A 22,630-nucleotide genomic window follows, 5' to 3' on the forward strand; every position below is an offset into this window, starting at 1 on the left:
AACTATCAAAGATATGTTAGAAGGTATTATTTTACAAGAAAGCTTAACAACACAGCTTTATGCAAATCACGAAAATAAATTCTCAAATGCATTCATATTTAGGTGAAATGCATCCTTTTTAGAAGAATTTTAATTGTCTTATTTTCGTTCATGTCGACATAAACAAACAACAGTGATTTAGATGTCCAAAAGAAACGTTGAAATAAAATTCTGCTTTGAGACAAAGATAACCATTTCAAGTCACCATTTTTCAACTGTTAAAAAAAGAAACAACTGAGAGTGTAAAATTAGAAACTAATCATTCCTATGATTACAGTCTTTTAACACATTTTCTGCTGATTTTCATTTGTGTAAACAAGTAAAAAGTGTCTTTGGTTTTGTGAAAAAGTGTTTAGGAACATCTAAAATTAGCTTTGTTAACATTTTTGCTTGCAAAGTAACGTTTTTCCATTTTTTGTGTACACATAGTAATATCAATCGCCAAAACGCAGCAATATTCAAGCGGTATTTGCATTCATTTCACATGTGGAATGATTCTATAGGGTATGAACAGATACTAGAATGTATATGATACACAAGTACGAGAAATATGCCACGATTAACAGCTGAAGAGAGAGAAAGAGCCATTGTTATGGAGCAGATGGGGTCGACATACAATGCTGCTGCCAACGCCCTCGGATGCCACCGTATCACGGTTCTAAGACTTATTCAGGGCTTCAGTCAGACTGGGTCACCGTAGACAGACCAAGAAGTGGACGTCCACGCATCACAACGCCAGCTGAAGATAGGTACCTCCGTCACTAAGGCAGGTGGGTAACGTTTCTTTTGGCGTTTAGTGTATATTTTGCTGTTGTTCCACATAAAGCCAAATCCAAAAGAGTAAATACTATTTTTTAATTTGTGGTTGTGAATTATCAAAATATGAAAAATGGCAGTTCAATGGATTTGTTTCGGAAACTGTTTCATCTTACAAATATTTGGGTATTTTATTTGCACGTTCTCTATCTTGGTCTCCCCCATGTGAATAACGCTGCATTGAAAGCTAAGAAAATTGCATATGGCATTCCAAAATCTCTTTACATGTTTAATCCACTTCCTTATGATATATTTTTAAAAGATATTTGATACCATAATTAGTCCAACTCTTCTGAATGGAGCTGAAATATGGGGAGTGGATAAATTCAAAGAATTCGAAGCTGTACATGTTTTTGTGTAAACTGTTTTTAAATGTCAAAAGATCGACTTCGAACCATGTAGTTAGGGAAAGAATGTGGCCGTTATCACAATAGAGTCGTTTTATTTACGTTTTTCTAGGCCACAGGCCCACAGTACAAAATATTTCAATATTGTGATTACAAATGGAGTGATTCATACAATTTCAAAGCAAAATATAAGTATTTAGACAAATTCACAGAAGTAAGTTGATAATTTGAAGACATAAGTCGAACAAATGTTTCAAATGAGGGGTTACTATAGTATTTATACTCAATATACTGCTTTCTTAAGTCGGTGAAGGCACAGCAGACAAGGATAAAATGGTACTCGTTTTCGACAAGCTGGATATTATATCGAAGGCAGTATCTACATAAACGGTTCTCGATGTCTATGCCCAAACGTCTCCCCATTTCGATCATTAGCTGGTGGCAGCCACATCTGAATCTGGTTAACGCTTGCTTCAATGGCGGGGAACTGATTTGTGAGATTAGAGGATTCCGCATGCAGAACTGTTTTGTAAGTTGAATAAGCTGTCAACTTGGAGTTAGATGCTATTGAAGCCTGCCATCGTTGAATATTGTAGTCAGACACTCTTTGTTTGAACTCAGACATGAAAATATCAATATGTCCAATATCTTGCATAACCCAAGCGTACCCGAATCCAAACTGGAATAAGATATGTTTGATTTTTGTGGCCCAAGAAGATCTGTTGACGTTGTCTAATCCATATAGCATAAGATAGGTTTGCTTCGGTAATCTGTCGTCATTCATGTTGATTATTTTGGCCCGATATTTAACACATTTAGTTACATAAGAAACATATAATAGAGGTCGTCCACTTTCGCCGAGCACCGCATCATTGCAGGTTGTCAAAGGCAGATGTAGAATTCGTTTGATGAACTTTGTCTGTACCCTCTCAATTTGTTCTACCACCTCATATCCCCAGAGCTCGGCGCCGTATGTAAGTATTGGAAGGACCATGCTGTCGAAAATCCTCATTGCAGTGGTGATCTGTAATCCGCCACACATATAGTGAAGTCTGTATATGTGTAGACATACTTTCTCCGCCTGCTGTGCTAACACCTGTCTCGATCTTGTCCACACTAGTTTGGGTGTAAAATGAAGTCAGAGATACTTATAATACGAGACAGTTTCTATTTGGGATCCTCGTTAGTACCATTTTTCATATGAACGTAAATATCCACCTTTACGGAATACAACGATTTTGGATTTCTGCATATTCAACGTCAATCCCCATTTTGTACAAAAATTACTGACACGATTGATTTGGTCCTGTAGTTTTCCGGCAGAGTCCACGGCGTTAGCAACATCATCGGCGTAGAGCAGGGAACGTACATTAGGGAATTCCTCTGACATAAATATTCCTTTACAGTTAGACGTTGACATCTCAGTGACTAGTTCGTTGATGTATAAAATGAACAACAGTGGACTGACCATACAACCTTGGCGTGTACCAACACAGCACTGGAAAAAATCCGTAAGCCCTTTATCTGTACGGACACACGACTGAAGCTTAGAGTACATATTTCTTAAAACTTTCAAGATGTTCCCATGTATTCCATATTTGATAAGCCGTTGCCACAGTAATGTATGATTGACGCTATCGAAAGCCTTAGAGAAGTCAATAAAGAAGACGTACATTCTCCCTCCAGTTGATTTAGACAAGTATTTCGCGATCATACCGTAGAGAGAGAACATGTTGTCAACTGTACTATACCCTTTCCTAAAACCTGCCTGATTCTCATGAATGATGTTGTTTTCTGTGATCCACTGTTGAGGTCGCTGATTTAATATTTTAGTGAAAATCTTTCCAATTACCGGCAGGAGCGAAATTCCTCTGTAATTATTTGCATCGGATAAAGAACCATTCTTGTGTAGTGGACAGATGATAGCTTTGCACCATGTTATTGGGAAATTGCCAGTTGCCAATATTTCATTAAAAAGGTATGTCAGACTAACTGAAATGTGATTGACAGAATGTTTCAATAACTCTGATGAAAGACCATCCCAGCCTGGAGCTTTTCGGCATTTAAGATTCCGTATAGTATCTGTGACTTCACGCAGTGTTATTTCGTCGTTGAGTTGATAAGGAAATAGTTGGTTACAATCATTACAATGTGAGTCATGATCTGATAGGTCGTTTGTTATGTCATCAATAATGGTTGAATCCGTTGTTACAGAGTTTAGCAAGTGTTCGAAATAGATAAACCACTCGGTGCCACTGATTTTGTTGGTAGACGAAGAAGTACCTTTAATTGATTTAATAGCTTTCCACAATTCCTCAGGGTTGTCACGAATGTTATGGAACTTCTCTTTAATATGTAACTGATGAGAGGATTTCTTAAGTTTGCATGTTGATTTAAAGACACGTTTCATTTGTTGATATTTTCGAAAATCCATTGAAGCGTCTGTCAATCTGAACTTGTCGAGAGCCCGGTACTTGTCACGCTTCGCTGACTCGCACTGCTTGTCCCACCAGGCAGGCTGACTCTCGGTCGAGTCAAGTGACCCGTGTCGTCTGCTCATCCCATCTGCAGCCCGCGCATAGAGACACGAGATCATATCGACAGCACTATCAATATCAACACACAACAAATTGTTAATATCCTCTATCGTTGACTTAGAAACATCATCAGCAATAAGTTTTTCAAAATTCTCCCGAAAGATATCATTCCACACAAACTTTGTATAAGGTTGAATTGGTATCTCATTTGTTGAGTCACTGCATTTAGTGTTTATGTTTAATTCACACGTGATAGGAAAGTGATCAGATTCGTGGCCGTTATCCAATTTATATGTGTATATATAAAAAAAGATGTTAAATATTGGTGTAAAATATGTAAAATGCCCGATTCTAGATTTGTAAAGAAATGTTATAATAAGCTCATGGAAACGAATAAAAGAACACATGAAAGTACAAGTGTTTCTTTATTCTTTTCCATGTTTCTTCACAAGGTATGTATTGCACTGTGGGTGAAATTCTGGAAATAAATAAAGGAACACTTTCATGTGTTCCCTTATTCTTTTTCTATGAGTATATGTTAGTTTTAGACTCTGTAAATGGTAAAACAAACTGGGCATAAAAAAGAGTCTATATATTCAGGATAAACACACATTTGTTGCTAATGGGGACACGTGCGCGTTTTCTGTTAGATATGATATTGTAACTTTCACGTTGTTTAAAAGAATATTCGTGTCCCTTAAATGTTGCGACGAAAGGTTGGTCTGGGTAGCCTTTAGTTTTATAAAGTGTTAGATACAGGATATGTCTCTCCTGTTGTCGCGCTATGATGACGCACACATCTGAATCGACAGATGCTGGACAGATTGAACACCTAGGTGTATGTTGTCACGTACCGAACTGACGACCCTGAAATACACCTGTATGTACATCTGCCGCATACACTAGATAATCATCTGTGACTGCATTTTCTCACCTTGTTCAGCACACAGGTAGTTGTTTCATCCAGGGTTGAGGTCAGCAGGGATTCGTTCTGAAAAAACAATGTTTGCAATACAGCGGATGATTTGTAGAATTGAGCCCCAAATTGAAACTGTTCTTCCTCCGAGACCTCCATTAGCTATAACTCATTGATATCTTATCAAAAAGATCAGAAAATAACTTCCTGTCGTCATTTTGCTACAGTTTGGGGTTACATTGAACTTTCTGATATTCTTCTCAAATAATTACCGGTTTAACGTGTTTATATTATTGTGCGCTGTCTACACTGACACTGTAAATTGATGCTGACTGTACGATGTGAGGCTACGTCTGACACAGGTGTGCAAACTATAGTGTCAAAACGTTTATGTGATTAAAATCATCTTCGTGAGATCGACGCTTATACTTAACTGTTCAAACATATCACTGATTACTGCAAGATTAGTATGATGTCAAATTACAAGTTTCTGTATGTGTCAGTGTCAACATTTATTTATGAACTACAAATAGTTAAAAATGGGATTGTTTGACTGGTGCATTTGATCATGCAGCGTGTGTTTCTGTGACAGATTGTCTGTACATATGCGCGTTGGTATGAGTACACAATGTGAGACAGTTCGAGTACACAATGTATGAGTACAAAATGTGAGACAGTATGAACAAACAATGTGAGTCAGTATGAGTACACAATGCGAGTCAGTTCGAGTACACAATGTATGAGTACACAATGTGAGTCAGTATGAGTACACAGTGTGAGTCAATATGAGTACACAATGTGAGTCAGTATGAGCAAACAATGTGAGTCAGTATGAGTACACAGTGTGAGACAGTATGAGTACACAATGTGAGACAGTATGAGTACACAGTGTGAGACAGTATGAGTACACAATGTGAGACAGTATGAGTACACAATGTGAGACAGTATGAGTACACAGTGTGAGACAGTATGATACACAATGTGAGACAGTATGAGTACACAATGTGAGTCAGTATGAGTACACAGTTTGAGACAGTATGAGTACAAAGTGTGAGACAGTATGAGTACACAATGTGAGACAGTATGAGTACACAGTGTGTGAGACAGTATGAGTACACAGTGTGAGACAGGTATGAGTACACAGTTTGAGACAGTATGAGTACAAAAGTGTGAGACAGTATGAGTACACAATGTGAGACAGTATGAGTACACAATGTGAGTCAGTATGAGTACACAGTTTGAGACAGTATGAGTACAAAGTGTGAGACAGTATGAGTACACAATGTGAGACAGTATGAGTACACAGTGTGAGACAGTATGAGTACACAGTGTGAGACAGTATGAGTACACAGTTTGAGACAGTATGAGTACAAAGTGTGAGACAGTATGAGTACACAATGTGAGACAGTATGAGTACACAATGTGAGAAAGTATGAGTACACAGTGTGAGACAGTATGAGTACACAGTGTGAGACAGTATGAGTACACAATGTATAAACAGACAATGTGAATAATTATGAGTACATACTGTGAGTCAGTATGAGCACACAATGTATAAGTACACATGTGAGTCAGTATGAGTACACAATGTATAAGCACACAATGTGAGTCAGTATGAGTACACAATGTATAAGTACACAATGTGAGACAGTATGAGTACACAGTGTGAGAAAGCATGAGTACACAGTGTGAGACAGTATGAGTACACAGTGTGAGTCAGTATGAGTACACAATGTATAAGTACACAATGTGAGTCAGTATGAGTACACAATGTATAAGTACACAATGTGAGTCAGTATGAACACAATGTATATGTGTGTGAGTATGTACAGTAGTCAATGTATATGTACAATGTGTCAGTATGAGCCTGTATCAGTACAAAATGTATAAGCACACAAAGTGAGTCAGCATGAGTACACAATGTGAGTCAATGTGAGCACACAAAGTATAAGCACACACTGTGAGTTAGTACGAGAACACAATGTATATGTACACAATGTGAGTCTGTATCAGTACAAAATGTGAGTCAGTATGAGTACACAAAGCATCAGCACACGATGTGAGTCAATATGAGTACACAATGTGAGTCAGTATGAGTACTCAATGTGAGTCAGTGTGAGTACACAATGTATAAGTACACAATGTCAGTCAGTGTGAGTACACAATGTAGAAGTACACAATGTGAGTCAATATGAGTACACAATGTATAAGCACACAAAGTGAGTCAGTATGAGTACACAATATATAAGCACACAATGCAAATCAGTATGAGTACACAATGCATCAGTACACAATGTGACTCGGTATGAGTACAAAATGTATAAGTTCACAATCTGAGTAAGTATGATCACACAATGTATAAGCACACAATGTGAGTCAGTATGAGCGTACAATATATAAGTACACAATGTGAGTCAGTGTCAGTACAAAATGTATCAGCACACAATGTGAGTCAGTATGAGCACACAATGTATAAGTACACAATGTGAGTCAGTGTGAGTACACAATATATAAGCACACAATGTGAGTCTGTATGGGTACAAAATGTATAAGTACACAATGTGAGTCAGTATGAGTACACAATGTATAAGTACACAATGTGAGTCAGTACGAGTACACAATGTATCAGTACACAATGTGGGTCAAGATGAGTACACGACGTATAAGTACACAATGTGAGTCAGTGTGAGTACACTATGTATAAGTACTCAATGTGAGTCACTATGAGCGCACAATGTATGAGTACACAGTGCATGTCAGTATTAGTACACAATGTAAGTCAGCATGAGTACACAATGTAAAAGTACAAAATGTGAGTCAGTATGAGTACACAATGTATGACTACACAATGTGAATCAGTATAAATACACAATGTGAGTCAAGATGAGTACACATTGTATAAGTACAGAATGTGAGACAGTATGAGCATACAATGCGAGTCAGTAACAGTACATAATGTGAGTCAGTGTGAGTACACAATGTGAGTTACTATGAGTTAAAAATGTATAAGTACATATGTATGAGTACATAATGTGAGTCTGTATGGTTACACAAGGTATAAGTACAAAATGTGAGTTAGTATGCGTACACAATGTATAAGTACACAATGTGGGTCAGTGTGAGTGTACAATGTGTAAGCACACAATGTGAGTCAGTGTGAGCACACAATGTGAGTGGGTATGAGTACACAATGTATAAACTGACAATGTGAGTGAGTATGAGTACATAATGTGAGTCAGTATGAGTACATAAGGTATGAGTACACAATGTCAGTCAGTATGAGTACACAATGTATAAGTACACAATGTGAGTCAGTGTGAGTGCACAATGTTTAAGTACACAATGTGAGTCAGTATAGGCACACAATGTGTAAGCTTTTCATGTGATCAGTATGAGTACATAATGTGTATAAGTGATACACAATGTGTTTCCTGTGTGAGTACATAATGTGAAGAGTGAGTATGAGTACACAATGTATAAACGAACAATGTAAGTGAGCATGAGTACATGCTGTGAGAGTCCCGATATGAGAACACAATGTATAAGTACACACAATGTGGGTCAGGATGAGTACACGATGTATAAGTACTCAATGTGAGTCACTACTGAGTGCACAAAGGTATGTGTGCACAGTGCATGTCAGTATTAGTACACAATGTGAGTCAGCATGAGTACACAATGCATAAGTACAAAATGTGAGTCAGTATGAGTACACAATGTATGACTACACAATGTAAATCAGTATTAATACACAATATGAGTCATTATGAGTACACATTGTATAAGTACAGAATGTGAGACAGTATGAGCATACAATGCGAGTCAGTAGGCGTACATAATGTGAGTCAGTGTGTGTACACAATGTGAGTCACTATGAGATAAAGATGAATAAGTACATATGCATGAGTACACAATGTGAGTCAGTATGAGTACACAATGTACAAATACACAATGTGAGTCAGTGTGAGTACACAATGCATAAGTACACAATGTGAGTTAGTATTCGTACACAATGTATCAGTACACAATGAGAGTCAGTATGAGTACACAATGTATAAGTACACAATGTGGGTCAGTGTGAGTGTACAATGTATAACTACTCAATGTGAGTCCCAGGTATGAGTACACAATGTTTGAAAGCACACAATGTGAGGTGGAGAGTATGGTGCCCACAATGTATAAGTACACAATGAGTCAAGAGTGAGTGCACAGTGTTTAGAGACAATGTGAGTCCAGAGTATGAGTACACACAATGAGGTAAGCGAACAATGTGAGTCAGTATAGTACACAATGTATAAGTACACAATGTGAGTCAGAGTGAGTGCACAATGTTTAAGTACACAATGTGAGTCAGTATGAGTACACAATGAGTAAGCAGACAATGTGAGTCAGTATGAGTACATAATGTATAAGTACACAATGTGTTTCTGTGTGAGTTCAGAATGTGAATGAGTATGAGTACACAATGTATAAACAGTCAATGTGAGTTAGTGTGGAATTTTTATAATGTGTAGTCGAGTATGAGTACAATGTGAATGTGAGTCAGTACATTGTACAAATACATAATGTGAGTCCAGTGTGGTACCCAATGTATAGAAGTACACAATGTGAGTTAGTATTCATTACACAATGTATAAGTACACAATGGGTGGTCAATGAGCGTACACAATGTATCAGTACACAATGTGAGTTAGTATGCATTTTAATGTATAAATTTTTACAATGTGGGTCAATGAGTGTACAATCACACAATGTGAGTCAGCGTGACAACACAATGTGTAAGCACACATCATGAGTCAGTGTGAGCACACAATGTGAGTGGGTATGAGTACACAATGTATAAACAGACAATGTGAGTGAGTATGAGTACATAATGTGAGTCAGTATGAGTACATAAGGTATGAGTACACAATGTCAGTCAGTATGAGTACACAATGTATAAGTACACAATGTGAGTCAGTGTGAGTGCACAATGTTTAAGTACACAATGTGAGTCAGTATGAGTACACAATGTGTAAGCACACAATGTGAGTCAGTATGAGTACATAATGTATAAGTACACAATGTGTTTCTATGTGAGTACATAATGTGAGTGAGTATGAGTACACAATGTATAAACAGAGAATGTGAGTGAGCATGAGTACATACTGTGAGTCAGTATGAGAACACAATGTATAAGTACACAATGTGGGTCAGGATGAGTACACGATGTATAAGTACTCAATGTGAGTCACTATGAGTGCACAAGGTATGTGTACACAGTGCATGTCAGTATTAGTACACAATGTGAGTCAGCATGAGTACACAATGCATAAGTACAAAATGTGAGTCAGTATGAGTACACAATGTATGACTACACAATGTGAGTCAGTATTAATACACAATGTGAGTCATTATGAGTACACATTGTATAAGTACAGAATGTGAGACAGTATGAGCATACAATGCGAGTCAGTAAGCGTACATAATGTGAGTCAGTGTGTGTACACAATGTGAGTCACTATGAGATAAAGATGAATAAGTACATATGCATGAGTACATAATGTGAGTCAGTATGAGTACACAATGTGAGTCAGTATCAGTACACAATGTTACAAATACACAATGTGAGGTCAGTGTGAGCACAATGTATAACACACAATGTAGGTCAGTATTCGAACACAATGTATAGAGTACACACAATGGAGTCAGTATTAGTACACAATGTATAGAGTACACAGTATTGGGTCGAATATTGAGTGTACAATGTATAACTACTCAATGTGAGTCCAGGATGAGTACATAATGTATACAAGTACACAATGTGTTTCTCTGTGTGACAGTACAGAATGTGAATGAGTATGAATTTACACAATGTATAAACAGACAATGTGAGGTGAGTGTGAGTAATGAATGTGAGTCAGACACACAATGTATAGGAAATGCACATGCAATGTACACAATGAGAGCACACATGTAGAAGATCAGTATGATTACACACAATGTATAAGTGCCACAATGTGAGTCAGGAATTGGGGATGTTTATAATGTGAGTCACATGTATAAGTACACAATGTGAGTCACAGTGCACAACACAATGTGAGGTCAGTATGAGACACAATGTAAGTGACAGACAATGTGAGAATTCATGAGTACATAATGTATAATACACAATGTGTTTCTGTGTGAGTTCAGAGAGTGAGCACAATGTATAAAAGTCCAATGAGGATTCATTACAGTACACAATGTGAGTCAGTAAGTAACATGTGACAATGTTAGAGTACCAGTCAGTGTGAGTACACAATGCACACATACACACACACAATGTGATGAGACACAGTATGACACACAACAGTACACACACACAAAACACACACACACACAATACACAATGTGAGCACACAACACACACAATGCACACACACACAATGTATCAGCACACAGTAGTATGAGTACACACACAGTGTGTGGTGTACAATGTATAACTACTCACACACAACAGCACACACACAATGTATTACACACAGACACACACACACACATGAGTAAGAAAAGCACACAATGTGTGGAGTCAGTATGGTACATATCTGGCACACATATGTTTCTGTGTGACAACTACAGAACATGAAAGTACACACACACAATGTGAGGTGAGTGTGAGTAATGAATGTGACAGGCACACAATGTATAAAGTACACATGTGTGAGTCACACAATGTATGACACACACACACACACAATGTATAGCAGGACACACACACACAATGTTTAGGAGTACACAGGACACATGTATAAGTACACATGTGTTTCTGTGTGACACACAATGTATAGGAAGTACAGAATGTGAGACCAGTATGAGTACACATGTACAAACAGACAATGTGAATAATTATGAGTACACACTGTGAAGTCAGTATGAGCACACAATAAGCACAACATGAGTACACAATGTATAAGCACACAATGTGAGTCAGAGGAACAGAATGTATGAGTTCAGAATGCATGTCAGTGTGAACACAGAATGCATGTTAGTATCATTACATAATGTGAGTCAGTATGATGAAAAAATAATAAGTTCACAATGTGAGTAAGTACACAATGTGAGTCAGTCATGAGTACACAATGTATGATACACAATGTGCAAGTACACAATGTGAGTCTGTATGAGTACACAATGTATAGAAGCACACAATGTGAGTCATGTATGAGCAATGTATGTAATACACAATGTGAGTCAGTGTGAGTATGAGCACACAATGTGAGTCATGAGTATGTGAGTACACAATGCATGTCAGTATGAGTACACAATGCATGTGCACACAAGTATCATTACATAATGTGAATCAGTGTGAGTATACAGTATGAGTCAGTGTGAGTACATAATGTGAGTCAGTGTGAGTACACAATGGATAAGTACACAATGTGGGTCAGTGTCAGTACAGAATGTGAGTCAGGATGAGTACACAATGTATAAGCACACAATGTGAGTCAGTGTGAGTGCACAATGTGTTTCTGTGTGAGTACAGAATGTGAGTCAGTATTAGTACACAATGTGTTTCTGTGTGAGTATAGAATGTGAGTCAGTGTGGGCACACAATGTATCAGTATACAATATGAGTCACTATGAGTAAACAATGTATAAGTACACAACGTGTTTCTGTTTGAGTACAGAATGTGAGTCAGTGTGAGCACACAATGTATCAGAACACAATGTGAGTCAGTATGAGTACACAATGTATAAGTATTCAATGTGTTTCTGTGTGAGTACAGAATGTGAGTCAGTGTGAGCACACAATGTATCAGTACACAATGTGAGTCAGTATGAGTACACAATGTATAAGTACACAATGTGAGTCTGTATGAGTACACAATGTATAAGCACACAATGTGAGTCAGTATGAGCACACAATGTGAGTCAGTGTGAGTACAGAATGTATGAGTACACAATGCATGTCAGTATGAGTACACAATGCATGTTAGTATCATTACATAATGTGAATCAGTGTGAGTATACAGTATGAGTCAGTGTGAGTACATAATGTGAGTCAGTGTGAGTACACAATGGATAAGTACACAATGTGGGTCAGTGTCAGTACAGAATGTGAGTCAGGATGAGTACACAATGTATAAGCACACAATGTGAGTCAGTGTGAGTGCACAATGTGTTTCTGTGTGAGTACAGAATGTGAGTCAGTATTAGTACACAATGTGTTTCTGTGTGAGTACAGAATGTGAGTCAGTGTGGGCACACAATGTATCAGTATACAATATGAGTCACTATGAGTAAACAATGTATAAGTACACAACGTGTTTCTGTTTGAGTACAGAATGTGAGTCGGTGTGAGTACATAAGGTATGAGTACACCATGTGAGTCAGTGTGAGTACACAATGTATAAGTACACAATGCATGTCAGTGTGAGTACGCAATGTATGAGGACAGAATGTGAGTCAGTGTGAGTACACAATGTATAAGTACAAAATGTGAGTCAGTATGAGTACATGATGTAAGTCAGTATGTGTGCACAATCTACAAATACACAATGTGAGTCAGTGTGTGTACACAATGTATAAGTACACATTGTGAGTCATTGTGAGTACACAATGTATAAGTACTCAATGTGTTTCTGTGTGTGTACAGAATGTGAGTCAGTGTGAGCACACAATGTATCAGTACACAATGTGAGTCAGTATGAGTACACAATGTATAAGTACACAATGTGTTTCTGTGTGAGTACAGAATGTGAGTCAGTGTGGGCACACAATGTGTTTTTGTGTGTGTACAGAATGTGAGTCAGTGTGAGCACACAATGTATCAGTTCACAATGTGAGTCAGTATGAGTACACAATGTATAAGTACACAATGTGTTTCTGTGTGTGTACAGAATGTGAGTCAGTGTGAGCACACAATGTATCAGTACACAATGTGAGTCAGTATGAGTACACAATGTATAAGCACACAATGTGAGTCAGTATGAGCACACAATGTGAGTCAGTGTGAGTACACAATGTATAAGTACACAATGTGAGTCAGTATGAGTACAAAAGAAGGAAACAACTCGCAGCTACGAAGACGAGGCCTGCGCCTTTGATGTAATAAATGGCGCTCAGCTTTTGAACATTCTGGGGTTGACCTCTCAAGGTACGACGATTTCTTCCAAGAGCATCCCATACGTGTTCGATGGGACTGAGGTCAGATGATCTCGATGGCCACTCCATTTTGCAGCAAATTTAGCTATCTGCGGGTGCAATTGTACCCAGCGCAGGCGTTTATTAGCCTACGGTTTAACAGGCTCAGAATCGTAAGGACGGACACGAGGTTAGGCAGCGTGCAAATCGGTTTCGCATAGTCTGGGCAGCAACGTGACCCTATACAACGCGTTACACGTATCCTCAGGTTGTGAGTTGTCCGTCTACTGATTCTTATGACACGTGCAACAGCCACGGTAGACTGGCCAGCCTGGAGCATGCCAACTGCACGTTCACGTTCAACAGCCACGGTAGACTGGCCAGCCTCGAGCATGCCAACTGCACGTTCACGTTCAACAGCCAAATTTCGCACATATGTTGGTGGTAAGGCACACGGAATTGTGGTCACGTGACTCCGCACACGGGCAAGAATGCGTTTTCGCTAAAGAGCCTGCTGCATGAATTAACGTTAGACCTAGCCATTATGGTTTTCGCCAATATTAACTACCTTGTGCCACTCATTTTCAATTATAATCTCCAAGTATGAAGTTTCTTTGTTTGTCGGGTATAGGTCCCGTACTCTCATGCTCTGTCTACATGTCATGGACCTTGCACAACACTGCGTTATATCTGTGATTATAGAAATGGCTACTATAGATATTTAAAGACAGCGCCCCAGGTGACTGACGGAAACAGAAGCCTCTTTAACGACTACGTCGACGCTGATGGCTCATTGTCCGACAACCTGCTTGTGTGTGACACCCCCATGTCCGGTGTGTGTTCTGTCACGTGATCACTTCTACCATTTCTACCATTTTCAAGTAGAAAAAGTAAACATTAGTAAAGCTGACGTCAGATTTCACGGTGCTGCCAACCGATGGCATTACAAGTGCCGCCCTCCGGTATGTACAGGCATTACGGCTGGTATGTACAAAAGTTAAGTGAAAATACATTTATTTTGAAGTTTGAAATGTATCTTTAAAAACATATTCATGGAGACATCCCCTCGGCTTATAAGTCATGATAAACAATTTCCACGTGCATGTCAATCCACGGCGCATTTGGATGTTTTCGTGTTTGATAGGATACTCACTCACCTCCTTCTTGAACTACACAGAAAAAGTATATAATACAGCATGGGGGAGTAGTGAGGGGAGCATTCATTGTAATTAAGAAATACAAAGCAGCAGAGAAGCGTTGGTGAAGTGCAATCAATGTTTGATCTCTTTTAAAACTATACTGATGGGCAAAAGAAACTTTCTCTTGCAAAACTTTTCATAATATTAACATAAGAAAATATAATCAAATGCAAATTGCCCCATAGTTATTGCCAACAACAAGGGTTCGATTCTGACCAACATCAGCGCTCAAAACGCACCTCTTAACAACTTTGCATCGTAAACTGCAAAATGCACGTGTTTTGCAAGTAAGGGTAAATTGCACGTGCATGCAAGGTATAAAACCACCTCACAGCACAGAGCAGATCGTACTTCAGCAGAAAACTACTTTACAATGCCGAGGTTAACTTCAGCAGAACGAGAGAGGGCCGTCGGAATGCTGCAAATGGGCGCTACAAAGGGTCACGTTGCAAGAACCTTCAATTGCTCCGTCGTGACCGTCAGGAACCTTCGTCGGCGTTACCAACAGACTGGTCAGACCTCAGACAGGCCCCAGACAGGCAGACCCCGGTTGACAACTGCGCAGGAAGACCGCCACCTGAGGACTTACACCTTAGAAACCGCTTCCTGACAGTAACGTCATCAGCGTCAACAGCACTCGGTCACCCAGTGAGTCGAAGGATAGTGTCAAGGAGACTACAGGCCTATGGTATCAGGGCCTACCGACCGTACCGAGGAACGCTGCTGACAGACAGACATGGTCGCTCGAGTTGTCCAGAACTTCTTTCACGCAAACAACGTCAACGTCCTGCCATGGCCTGCACGCTCTCCTGACATGTCGCCAATCGAGCACGTATGGGGCCACCTTGATAGAGTTATTCAACGGAGACAGAATCCACCAGTTACAGTACAGCACATGACTCAAGCCCTTGTCGAAGAATGGAGGTGAATCCCAGCTGACATCATCAGACGCCTCACAACTTCAGACAGAAGACGTGTGTTTGCATGTATTCTATCAAGAGGTGGACAAACTCGCTATTAAGACTTCTGTTCACGCTTTGCTGTGTTTCCCGAATGGACCCACTGATCGTGAATTCTCTAGTTTGACCCCATGTCGACCACGATATTGTCCAATAAGTTATCAGCCTGGTTAAAAATCGAACGTTTGTACTTAGCACGTGCCTATGTCATTGCTTCACAAATTATAAATTGCAAACTTCGATTTCTTGTTGCTGTTTTTAAGTGAGATTAAATTCAGTGCGAGTAGTAAGTAGGGTGAGTGAGTGAGTGAGTGAGAGAGTTTAGTTTTACACCGCACTCAGCAATATTCCAGCTGTATGGCGGCGGTCTGTAAATAATCGAGTCTGGACCAGACAATCCAGTGACCAAAAGTATGAGCATCGATCTACGCAATTGAGATACGATAACATGAGTCAACCAAGTCAGCGAGCCTGACCCCGATCCCGTTAGTCGCCTCTAATGTGGGGATGTAACGTCACGTTGCAGTTGGACAATGTCCGCCCACATAGTGAACGTGCTGTAACCAGGCAACCCAACTACGTCACCCACGGCCAATACAAAACATGTTTCTCCATGGACCTACGCCTCCAATACAGAACATGACTAACACTAGATAAGATGGACCTAGACTGTTTTACCGTAGGCCCAGATTTTTCAGCAATCAATCGTAAGTTGGTTGACATTTGGAATAGCACTGCTCAGGCTGTTTTTAATTATCTGACCTGGTGTCTTCGCCTGTTTGAACGCAATTAGTAGTCACACACGCTATTGAGAGGGTATTGTGGCATGCCGCTGCTTCTCCCGTCAACAGGTATGGGACTTGTTTATGATATGAGAAAACATTGACGAAGGACAAATATCATGTTGCTAGTTTAATGAGATGTCACAAACCTAGTTTATATAAGGCCCACTTACTTTAGTCATCTAATGTAGCTTATTTGATTCAAAACACTGTACACCTTCACTGATCATTTGCAGGTTTATTTCTGAATTCAGGAAGACATTAGGGCTGGCCGGACTCAGGAATCAGTGTGTCACCTAGCCGTGATATCTGTAGTATCCACAGACATAGGACCTGGAGTAATAGCCTTTGTAGTATGAATACACTCTGTAGTAGGGTTTGATGCTTTCCCCTCGCGAGCTGCCTCCACAGTAGTATCTGGACCAGCGGGCCACTTTACTGGCACAGCGAGAGGCACACGCCGACACGCAGCCCGAGCAGGAGGTACACCGGTAGATCGTCCCAAAATTCTTCACGACCATCTTACCGCAGAGGGCGCTGCAGTTACAGCTGTGGACAAAGCCAGAGTGAGTTAGTGAATGACTTTAGTTGTATGCCGCTTTTAGCAATATTCCAGCAATATCACGCTGGGGACACCAGACTGAACGCTTTAACCACTAGGCTACCCCACTGCCCCTACAAAGCAAGATATTGACTGTCAACATCAACTCGCCAAATACGGTGACGTATCTGTATAGTACGTACGTACGTGTTGTTTGGGTGTTGGTTCGGATTCAGTCAGTGTTTCAAGATATTCTCATTTATCTTCTGATATGCTAAAACCGTTCATGGGAATCTGTTTTAAACAATTTACTAGCAACGATGACTTTTAATCTTCCCTCAATTCATATTCGCGACACCTTGGTGTCCTCATCACGACATAAACGTATGTACGAGCCGTAGCCAATCTGCCATGCATCCCTGCGAGATCACTATGATATATAGAAAATACTCCATGCCTTAAGGGCGCAAGAATGGACATTGCTGCTTTCGAGTGGGAAGATACTAGTTGTGGGTAACGTGCGTTTAAACATGGAATAATGAACTACAGGCGATTCAGTTTGCTGGTGTAGTTTTACGTCCGTGTGCAATTGGCGTACAATTACCTGTGGTCTCTGACTATAGCGTTAACATGGCGAAAATGTGGCTTCTACCAGCGTGTTAATTTATGCCTTATTTGTAAAACGGCAGTCTGAGCAGCAAAAAGAAAGTTTCAATTTTCAAGTAAGCTGTTTTATCCAAGGTAAGGACACTGCATGGGTAATCGTCGTCTCAACACACTGCAGTAGATGCAGTGGTCGTTCAGGGAGCCGTCCCTTGAAACACTGGGTCTGTGCTGATTGGATGTGATTTGACAGTCATGTCTGCACCACCCAGCAGTACAGAGCCATTGACAGAATCATCACTGACCTGGAGACTATGTCCGACATCATTGGCCCTTTAATCAAAACTGTGCAATGCCTTGTTTCCATCATAAGGCTTCACACGCTTCACAAGAGAGCCATCAAATAGACGTGTGCAAACGTGCACAGCACACATCTGTCATGACGGGTCTCCACCTCAACTAAACAACGCTCTACCATTATATTTGATCAGTATAAGTTACTGATGGAAGAGCGTGACAGTTGAAAATGTTGCCGAATCGAGCCCAAAGAACATGCCAGTGTCACTGGTATAGGACTCGACGTGGAAACCAGTTATTTTAAGGATACTCCCTTGGCAAGGTCAAGGTTAGCAATGTGGAGATGGCGAGTAAGAGAAGTTGAGGATCTGTGTCGGGAGGTCGGGAAACGTCATTTTCACTGTTTGGACAAAATCTGATCTTCTTTTCAGAGACAAAGAATTGTATGTCTTAAAGAACTGAGACTATTACAATATGGCTGTGGTACGTGATAGGTAAGCGAGATGCAGGATTATTGTGCCCGTCGTTGCATACCAGAAAATTGTAAGTGAACGAACATATTTCTTTTATCTCTAATAAAAATGTCGAAATACTAGATAAGTAGTGTACAAAATGACAGTTATTTTATAGTGTTAACCGTCACTTCACTCACCTGGAGCTGCATGAAGTAGTATGGCCGAAAGCGCCTTCTGCTGGAGCGAGGAGGACGACGACGACGAGGATCAACACGGCAATCTGAAGGTTCCGCGCCATTGTCAGTGGAACCAAGGGTTTGGTGATTGTTCTGTATTTCAGCTGTACTTTATAGGAAAGTTGGAGTAATGTCAACACTTACACTAAAAGTACTAACGTGTAAATGCTATTTAGATGTACGGACAGATAAGCATGACAATGGAGTTGTCGAAGCCATGCAGGATGTATGACACTAGTTCGTGGATTTTTAAACTTTTTAAACCATTAGGGAATTGTTTATTTTTTAAACCATTAGGGAGTTGTGAGTTTGCAGGGGCGTTGTCTGTGCACATCGCACAAGTGTAATATCTACCATGGAACATCACACGACACACAACTTAGTACGTGTCAGTGCGTGTCACACTGTAATGGACTAGCGTGAACTTGTCGTAACATCTGTATATCACCTGACACTGTAGCTGAATACGTGCATTTTCAAACCAAACCAAGCCACGCCCATTCACTGGAGATCATTTTGATCAGTCGAGTGTGATTGTTTTATCATTATACTTCTGCATTACGTTCAAAAGCTCTCAGTGTTGTGTGTAACATATTGACATAAAATGTCCGATGTATTAATGAAAGGTTGTCCAACTTAAACAGTCCTTTCCATAAACATAGATTGACGTATTTAAAAAAGCAACGTACATGTTTTGAAAAACGTTTTGATTGTGACTTACAAGTCACAAACATTATGCATTGTTGCCCCCTTCTATGCTGATTTTTAAAAGTAGTCAAAATATTCTTCAAAACGTCGGGCTCTCTGATATTTGGAAATCTCAAACTTTCCCTAGCATCCACTGGTAGAAACATTATGACAAAATTTCAATAATTGACCAGTTCAGACAATCATGGCATGCCGATGCTCGAAATTCATCTGAAGGAAAATACCATCATTTATATAACTTCACTCACTTTAGAACCTTATATTTTACATCTCCCATCTAATTTTGTATCTGGTTAACAAAATTAAGAACGTCATAACATAGATTACCCATTAAAGCGGGAAGATGGTTTCATATTAATCTGGAAAACAGAACATGTATAGTTTGTAAAAATAATGCTATTTGTGACGAGTTTCACGTTATTTTATCATGTAAACATCTAAATGTTGAACCTTAGAATATACTTCCCTCTTATTTTGTAATAATTCACACATGGACAAATTTGTCTCACTTATGAAATCAGATTATACTCCATTCTTGTTTAAACTATCACCGTTAGTCAAATCTAAACCAATATTTCTACTTCTATGCTATTGTATATATTATAAACGAGTGTATGTTCTCTATATCATTTTGTATGATTTATGAGAATAAAATGCTGTCCTATTCTGTTACCAAAACACCACAGATATGGTGACCAGTTGCGACGTTGTCATCGTCTCCTTGCCCAACGTAGACGATTCAGTCGATGTTGACGGGGAAATAACATGCCCTGTACTGTTCGGTAAGCCTGAACGCCGGCAGCAGCAGTTGTGTAAACAGTGTCCCAGCTGATGAAACAGTCTGGGGTGTGTTTAGGTTAATCAAAAAATTTTTTGGGGATATTATTTGGCAATCAAGTTGTATGACTGTATGTTGATTTAAAAAATGGTGATTCCATTCACAACGTGTTATGAATTTCGTGCAAACATGACAGTTTCCAGCAAGCCTTAGTCATGACGTGCAGGTGAACATGACGTCATCATGTGTAAATCTAAGGTAAGTGTCACATGCATTCAAAATAAAATAATAGCACTTTGCACCTTTCGTAACTGACAATAGTTTCCTGGCAACAGGATTATCATCCAGTAGAGCAAAATATGTTGGTATACCTACTTTTAACTTATCTCGGTATTTCTTTATAGCCTGAACTAACCCTTGATAATGAAGGGAGATGACATCAAGTTCAAAAGTGTATTGGAGTTGCTCCAGTAATAGGTAGTTTTCTAGTACTTCGCTGGCACCTCTATTAAACCACGTGGAATAAAAATCAATATCTTTACAAATGGTGATGTCATCAAATGATATAGCCTGTATTTTCTCTGAGAACTTATCAGAGGCCAATCGCAAAACATTATTGATGTATATAATATCTCAGCTGGAGAAGCATGGTGAAATATGCCTTGATTTGACAGTGAGGAAATGAAGTAAAAAATGCAATGTTTTCCTTTTAAGTTCATTTGTGATGTCCAAGAATCTCATCCAAGACAGCTTCGATGAATTTACATAGGAAAACAACTTCGACCATATCAAGACCACCATTTCCAAAGGTTTACACATAACAGTCCTTTTAATCTTATATGGTTTCCGAAACCAAAGAAAGTTATATAACATTTTATTCAACTTCTCCAGAAAGTGACCAAGAGGTCAGGCAGTGTTAGATACAGATCATTAAATTTTGAAATTAGTAAAGTCTTGAAAATAGCATTCTGCCAAGAGGACACTCTTCGTCTCTTGGTCATTTCATCTTCACATTTTTCAATCTTCTTGCCGGCAACCACGGTCAACAGAAAACCAGGGAGACAACGTGCCATTGATATACTATACAAAAATTAGTATCCTTATACAGAATATGAAACCATTTTTGGATGTTCTTGCCAAAGCCGAAGTTTGTCTATAATAGACCACGCAACGGGAATCAACAGACTTCTAAATGTTGTTAGATTCCGTATAATTCACTAAATGGTCTTATATTATCAGGAATATGTCTGCCACACATGAAATGAAACCAGTTTGATCAATATTGTTCAGTTTGGGGAGAACAGATTTCATACTTTTAGCAATAACAGAGGAAACAAAACAGGTTGTAGCTAAATTATATCATGGTTGTTTACTTTGTTGAGGCGACTCCGGATCCAGGGCAGCAACATGATTTGCTGACAGGGGAATGGTGTGTCATTTAACTGAAATAACAGGCCAACATTACCACCTTAGACACATGGAGCAACTACCCGTGAAGGTCCGGGTTAGAATATTGATCTTCAGTAACCCATGCTTGTCGTAAGAGGCGACTGACGGGATCGGTTGGTCAGGCTCGCTGACTTGGTTGCCACATGTCATCGGTTCCCAATAGCACAGATCAATGGTCATGCTGTTGATCACTGAATTGTCTGGTCCAGACTCGATTATTTACAGACCGCCGCCATACAGTTGGAATATTGCTGAGTGCGGCGTAAAAATAAATTCACTCACTCACGCATGACCCAACAAACAGGACCGCCTCCGTGGTGTTGTGGTTAGAGCGTCCGCCCGGAGAGCGGAAGGTCGCGGGTTCGATCCCCAACCGCGTCATACCAAAAGACGTTAAAATATGGTACTTGTTGGTCCCTGCCTGGCGCTCGGCATTAATGGGTACAACAAGGACTGGTCGGCTCGGAGTCAGTATACTGTGTCTGAGTGGGGTATTCATGCTTCACTGCGGCACGGTATCTCAGTGGGCTAGCACTATAAAACCAGCTTCAGTCTGGGCTAGTACAAGCAGCCGCACATACACATACACACGCATGCACGTCGTCATATGAGCGAAATATTCTCAAACACGACGTAAAACCCAATTTCACCTCACCTCACCTCACCCAACAAACAGACACTCGGATTAACTGTCTTTAAGCTTCTTTTCAAACATCCATGACTTAATGACACATCCGCCCAGTGTGAAGGCATCATGGAGCTGGGTGTCATCTGCATAGAACTTAGCCGGTGCCTATCATCTAATTTCTCAGTGTCTAAGGTAATTAATATTGGTCCAAGCACGGAACCTCGTGAAACCCCAC

The 22,630-nt window shown here is 39.7% G+C and overlaps 1 protein-coding gene across 1 annotated transcript; it reads right to left on the reverse strand.

The window, feature by feature from the left end:
- Positions 1-16,923: 16,923 nt before the first annotated feature.
- LOC124272698 lies at positions 16,924-19,030 on the reverse strand. The gene is made up of 2 exons (XM_046707883.1): positions 18,794-19,030; positions 16,924-17,249 (listed from the first exon to the last, which is right to left on the reverse strand). Exons 1-2 carry the CDS (start codon positions 18,892-18,894, stop codon positions 16,997-16,999), a joined length of 354 nt encoding a protein of 117 aa, XP_046563839.1. The 5' UTR covers positions 18,895-19,030; the 3' UTR covers positions 16,924-16,996.
- Between the last annotated feature and the right edge of the window lie 3,600 nt (positions 19,031-22,630).

The sequence above is a fragment of the Haliotis rubra genome, unplaced genomic scaffold (genome assembly GCF_003918875.1).
Source record: "Haliotis rubra isolate DU_JTF1 unplaced genomic scaffold, ASM391887v1 Scf172, whole genome shotgun sequence".
In the NCBI taxonomy this organism is placed as follows: Eukaryota; Metazoa; Mollusca; class Gastropoda; order Lepetellida; family Haliotidae; genus Haliotis; species Haliotis rubra.

Coding starts and splice junctions, on each gene's coding strand:
- LOC124272698 (XM_046707883.1), bottom strand. CDS start 18,894: ATGGCGCGGAACCTTCAGATTGCCGTGTTGATCCTCGTCGTCGTCGTC. Junction 17,250..18,793: donor ACTACTTCATGCAGCTCCAG/GTGAGTGAAGTG, acceptor CTTTGTCCACAG/CTGTAACTGCAGCGCCCTCT.